General features: G+C 35.5%; 1 protein-coding gene across 1 annotated transcript; it reads left to right on the forward strand.

Annotated features, from left to right (window-relative positions):
* Nucleotides 623-4,501, forward strand: LOC18782415 (GDSL esterase/lipase At1g29670). Its single transcript, XM_007217753.2, has 4 exons — nt 623-1,031; nt 2,410-2,643; nt 3,480-3,732; nt 4,047-4,501. Exons 1-4 carry the CDS (start codon nt 735-737, stop codon nt 4,283-4,285), a joined length of 1,023 nt encoding a protein of 340 aa, XP_007217815.2. The 5' UTR covers nt 623-734; the 3' UTR covers nt 4,286-4,501.

Raw genomic sequence — 6,376 nt, forward strand, 5'->3', positions numbered from 1 at the left:
AAAAAGAGGTATGCTTAGGTGCAATAGTTAGTTGCATTCAACTTGTTCACCCCATTGTGATTAACAAATTTTCTTCATGTACATGAGAATCATAATTATTTATTTCCTACATCATAATCTAAAAGATTATATCTGCAAAATAAACAAAAAATCAATCAAATTAAGTATTCTGATCATGACATGTGTATCGTACAGATTCATTAATCACAATGGGTGGATAAGATTGCAAGTAAGTATTGTCCTAAGAAATACTCAAATTTTCCCCGTGATCATTTAACGGATGAGCTTAGTTATGATGACTTTGTCTATAGTTTATAGAGTCTTTAAATACATCGAAAGATCCTTAATTAATTTAGACTATCGCTTATACTCCAAAAAAAAAATATTAGTAATAAATTTAGGGCTTTTATGTAAAACAAGTTCCACATTTACTCGTTTCTATTTATTATTGGTGATGGGGCCCCATTTTTCACCAAAAATGACTACGCATTAAAACCGCTGTCTTTGGGTTAAATCAAATCCGTTATTTATTAAAGTAGCTGAATATGGATCCCCTCTCGATCTTACTTCCTATATATAAATGCCTCAACCAACAAGCCCATACTACCAAACCTGAAATGGCTGCAACCTCATCATCTTCCGGACTTTTCTTCTTGGCCCTCTCCCTCCTTGCTTGCTTTCCCTTCTGCAGTTGCCATTGTAGTAGTGTAAGTAATAAAAATGCAGAGGGTGGGATGATGAAAGGGATGTTTGTGTTTGGAAGTTCCTTGGTTGACAATGGCAACAATAACTTCTTGCCAAATTCTCTGGCCAGAGCTGACTACTTACCCTATGGAATTGATTTTCCTCTTGGGCCTTCTGGAAGGTTCACAAATGGCAGAAATGTTATTGACCTTCTTGTTGGCCATCTTAAGCTACCTTCCTTGATCCCAGCTTTTGCTGACCCCAAAACTAGAGGAAGCAAGATTGTTCATGGTGTCAACTTTGCTTCTGGTGCTTCTGGTATACTGGATGATACTGGCTCCTTAGCGGTATGCCAATTTACTTCATCCTTATCATCATCATCATCATCTTCTTCTTCTTCTTTTTATTATTATTATTATTATTTTTAGTTTCCACTTCTTTCTCTTGGACCACACATATCACCTTGAGTTGTTCATGATGACCGTTATATATATATATATATATATATATATATATATATATATATATATACCATCTAGATTAAAACATGTAGTTATTATCAGTAAAATAGGCAAACATAGTGCTTTAAGAAAACACTAAAATGAGAACTACTTATTTATTAAGTAGTTAAATGATTTCGAATTTAAGTGAAATACAATGTAGACCGGGTTCCACAAAGATTATTTGGGGAGAAAAAAACGTTCTTTAGCAGCAAGCAGCCAAATTTTGGTATTATTAACCCAGAAACATTCTATATTAGCAAAAGGAAAAAACAAAAACACAGAGATCTTCTTTAGAAATAAAAAGTGATGTGACTGAGTCAATGACAATAATGATCTGTGTTCTAGTTGTGAAGTTTAATTTGTTGGTTACTTGTTCCTTCGAAAGTGATGTGTGAAAGTTACATGTTTGTTGGTCGTAGTTGTTGGATATGTGAGTGTTGTATCACAAAAGCTAGGGATCCTGTATACTCTATGAGCCAATCTTTTACATGCATAATACTATGTTAAATTTTATATATCGGTTAATAATGTTCAAAGTTCTAGATTTATGTCATGAAACATAAATTTAGATCCGGAGATTTACAGTTTGACAATATATATAATATACAGAGTTTCTATTGAGGGACACCTCTTGTAGGGCCCACTCCGGATTGTATTTCACTAGTCTAAACTGTCTATTTTATAGATACTCATTCAAAGATCATTTCTACAAAAAAATACTTGAATCTAATATCATTTGACCACTCAATTGAGTTATTGAAATTTTAGTACTTTCTTGAAGCACCGTATTCATTGATTTTGTAGGACACAATTGGATGTCGAAACGATTTCTGATTTGTTTAATTTTTTGTAAGGATGATCTATGAATAAAGACCTAAAAAATAGATGATTTGGATCATTGGAAAAAAAAATTGTAGAATACCCTAAAGAGCGTCGTCAAATAAAATTATTTGAGAGATCCTTTAATAAAAAGGAATTATATATATATATATTAAGTGCAGTATTATTTTGATAATTTTTTATTTTTAAAACAAAAAGGCAATATAACTATAATAAGTAGGGGACTAAAATTCTAATTGTTTTTATTTATTTATTTATTTATATATTATGTTTTCATGAACCCAAATTAAGCAGAAACTGATGGGTAGCCATCTGATCTGACCATGTGTAAGCTAGCCATGCCTAAATTCAATGTGTTGAAATGGGGGTTTGCAATTTTCAGGGCCACGTGATCAATCTGAACCAGCAAATTAGAAACTTTGAGGAGATAACGTTGCCAGAGTTAGAAACCCAACTAGGGTGCAGAAGCCATCAGTCACTTCCCAACTACTTGTTTGTGGTGGGAACTGGTGGAAACGATTACTCATTCAACTACTTTCTGAGGAGCTCCAACAAAAATGTCAGTCTGGAAATTTTTACTGCCAATCTAACTGCCTCTTTGTCCAGACAACTAAAGGTGTGCATTTTCAACATCCCAAGTGATTTTCATAAAATTGCTGTTTTTTTAAATAATATTTTCACACAAATTCAATTATACAAGAAGAATAAGTACATATATAATTGAAATTAACAATATAACAATATAACATGTTAAATATAAATAAGAACATGCATGTAGAATTCGAGTAATTATAATATATAATTTATTAATTATGACGTCTACTAATATTATAATTCGAGTAATGCCGGGAACAACGGCTGAGTCATCAAATATTTCAAAGATTTGCTAGGGTTTTGTATGAATATATAATACAACCTGAACCTGTTGGATGAACATGATCGTTCTATGTGAATTAATGGAAATGTTTTATGACTTTTCCTTTGATGGTAAAAAGACTTGTTCATTTATGATGAGGGTGTGCCATGCCACTGCTTTAGGTCATTATAGTTGGACACGTATGGGGTACGGTTCATGGCCTGCCACATGTACAGTACGACTCAGATACAGCTACAGTGTGAAACAATTAATAATTGTTGGTAGATATGTAGACATACATAAAATTCAGTGATGAACCCAACCCACTCCACACACATGTAATAAAGGTTAATTACAGGACAAAGTCTTTTATGCAAAATACATATATGAAGATTGGGTGAGATTAGTGATTTCAAGTTCAAATTTTTATAGCATCGTGTTAGTGTATGTGTGAGAAACTCACCTTCTTCGCTAGTTTATATTATCACTTGTATTAAAAAAAAGAATATAAGAACTTTAACCCTTTTCTTTGTGTATGGCTCAATTCACTTAAGAGCCAATCTTAATTTACATATTTAAAATTTATGACGATGCAGAAGTTGCACAGTTTGGGAGCTCGAAAATTTGTTGTGATGTCAGTAAATCCACTTGGGTGCAGTCCAGTGGTGAGGATGAACAGACCAACACACAATGGCTGCGTACAAAATATGAACCGGGCAGCTCACCTTTTCAATTCTCACTTGAAGTCTTTGGTGGATGTGATTAGGGCAGAGATGCCTGGCTCTTCTCCTGTATTTGTCAACTCCTACAAGATCATCAGGGACATTATCAAAAACCCTATCTCCAAAGGTATATATTTATGCAGATCTCTCTTGGCCCCTTCACATTAAACAATGGAGAAGAATAGGATTTCTAATTATTTGTTTTAATAATATATCCCCGAATAATAGGGTTTAGGGTTTATGGCCTAGGTATGGCTCCACTACTGGGGACTAAGGCAGTTGCTTCTTTGGGCCTCATGATTGCAAATCTTCATTAATTAGCATGCATGATAAATTTATAGTGATGTTCTCTTACCAAACTGTCTAGATAATAAATCAAAAGCATATATGCCTTACGAATCGAAAGCATGTAAATTATAATTGAAAATTCCATGGTTACAGGATTCAAAGATTCTAGCACTACCTGTTGTGAAGTGGCATCAATATCTGAAGGTGGAAATGGAATTTTATGCAAGAGGGGAGGGGAAGTGTGTGCAAACAGAAGCAGTCATGTGTTCTTCGATGGCTTGCATCCAACAGAAGCTGTAAACGTTCAAATAGCAACAAAGGCCTATGTCTCTTCTCTTAAAACTGAAGTTTATCCCACTAATATTGCACGAATGACCAAATCCAAAATCTAGGGTTCTTGGTATGACCTCTGTTTGCTACGCTTTGGTTTGAACTCTAAAATATAGTCTATCAAGTTGGCTTCGGAACTTAGTAGGAACTGATAAGTCCAATGGCTTTGTAATTTGTACTTGTGTAGGTTGTTTTCTGGTATGTTTGCAATAAAAATGAATCGATCATGCGTTTGTAATACCAAGAACTGACTAATAATCAAACAACCGGAATACGAGTTCTTTTCTATGCCACAAGTAGAATAAGGAGTTCAATATTTCTCAAGTACAAAAAGTAGAAACCAAAACAAGCCTGAACAACAAAGGGCAAAAATAAACAGTAGATAAAGTGATGAAGATTTCTTGATTCAGGCAACTTGAACTCAGATCGAACAACAAGAATCACAGCTTGAGACTTCTCATCAACATGAGATCATACCAGCAAAATGTGTGGCAGAGCAAGAAAAATAAAGAACTTTGTCATGAGTTATCAACTGGAAATCCCGAAGGAAAGCAATGTGTTTATCAAATCAGAATTGAAATATGTGATGATTTTTGTTTTGGTTCAGTCCACTCTATTTGATGATTGGACGCCGCTGCACAAGAACCTGCCTATTAATTTTTTAGTGAGGAACAAATGGTGTGGAGCACGCCACACTGCATCCTAGGGGTGGGCACTTAAACCGGCGAACCGGAAATCCAAACCAAACCGCACCGAACCAAACCGGAAAAAAACCGAGTTGACCAAAAAGTCAAAAACCGGTCAAAAACCGAACCGGACCGGTTTGGACCGGTTCCAGATCCGGTTCCATGTCTTCAAAAACCGAACCGGGCCGAACCGAACCGGTGAAACTAAAAAAATATATAATGTCAATATATATATTTATATTTAATGCTATATTTTTAATTTCACTAAAAAAAACATAATATTTATCCAAGTTCAATGTCAAAATATCTCTATTTTCTCACTTTAATATTTATTTTTTATATGAAATTGAATAATTTGTTAATTTTCAAGTAAAAAAATAATATTTCAGTTGAGAATTGTATTAAAAAGTAATTTAAAAAAATAATTTTTATAATCCGGTTCAAAACCGAACCGAACCGGAACCGGACCGAAACCGGTTCAAACCGAACCGGACAGTTTTTGAAATTTTTTTTATTAAAACCGAACCAAACCAAACCGGATGAATAGTATTGGATCGGTTCTAATTTGAGACAAAAACCGGTCCAAACCGAACCGTGCCCACCCCTACTGCATCCCATACCAGTCTCATGGACAATCTTGAGTCAACTTCACCATGCTGCCACTTAGGCCTGTAAATAAAGTCCAGGCCCAATGGGCTGGCCCGAATCCGCCCCTATGGGTGGGCTTAGCCCGGTCCGAAGTATAATACGTAGGGTTTGGGCATCATTTTTAAGCCCTTTAAAAGTTCGGTCCGGCCCGGCTCTTATTATAATTAATTAATTAGATTAATTATAATTATATTATATGTAGCATTCCATTGTCCCATAGTGCATTTTTATATTTCTATTCCCTAGTGCCAACTTTGATGCTATATTTTATCTTATACCAACTTTGTTTTGAACGAAAGTTGCTTTACCAACTTTTGTTTGTTGAGAAAGTAACTTTTCTTTGTTGAAAGTTGAATTGAAAGGACACGTGCACACGGGATTCAAAGACAAAACACGTGCAACTTTTACAGGAAAAATGAAGACAGAAGACAGAAGACCGACTCATTACAGCATAAAATAATGGCCCATTTCAGAGGGCTAAATAGGCCCGACTCTTTTGCTCTTTCATAAGCTCGAAAATGTTAAGCCCATGGGTAGAGTTTGGGCTTTGTATATTCGACATAGAGCTGGCCCAGTTCGGTCCAATAACTCCTTAGTGCCGAAAAGGCCCATTAGTAGTTAGGGCCTGGACTCACACCTTTTAGGGCCGGACTGAGCCGGTAGAGTTTGGGCTTTGTATATTCGACATAGAGCTGGCCCAGTTCGGTCCAATAACTCCTTAGTGCCGAAAAGGCCCATTAGTAGTTAGGGCCTGGACTCACACCTTTTAGGGCCGGGCTGGCTCAGTCCGGCCCTTTTACAGACTTACTGCCGCTTGCT

The sequence above is a fragment of the Prunus persica genome, chromosome G7 (genome assembly GCF_000346465.2).
Source record: "Prunus persica cultivar Lovell chromosome G7, Prunus_persica_NCBIv2, whole genome shotgun sequence".
NCBI lineage: Eukaryota > Viridiplantae > Streptophyta > Magnoliopsida > Rosales > Rosaceae > Prunus > Prunus persica.

Coding starts and splice junctions, on each gene's coding strand:
- LOC18782415 (XM_007217753.2), top strand. CDS start 735: ATGATGAAAGGGATGTTTGTGTTTGGAAGTTCCTTGGTTGACAATGGC. Junction 2,644..3,479: donor CTTTGTCCAGACAACTAAAG/GTGTGCATTTTC, acceptor ATGACGATGCAG/AAGTTGCACAGTTTGGGAGC. Junction 3,733..4,046: donor CAAAAACCCTATCTCCAAAG/GTATATATTTAT, acceptor CCATGGTTACAG/GATTCAAAGATTCTAGCACT.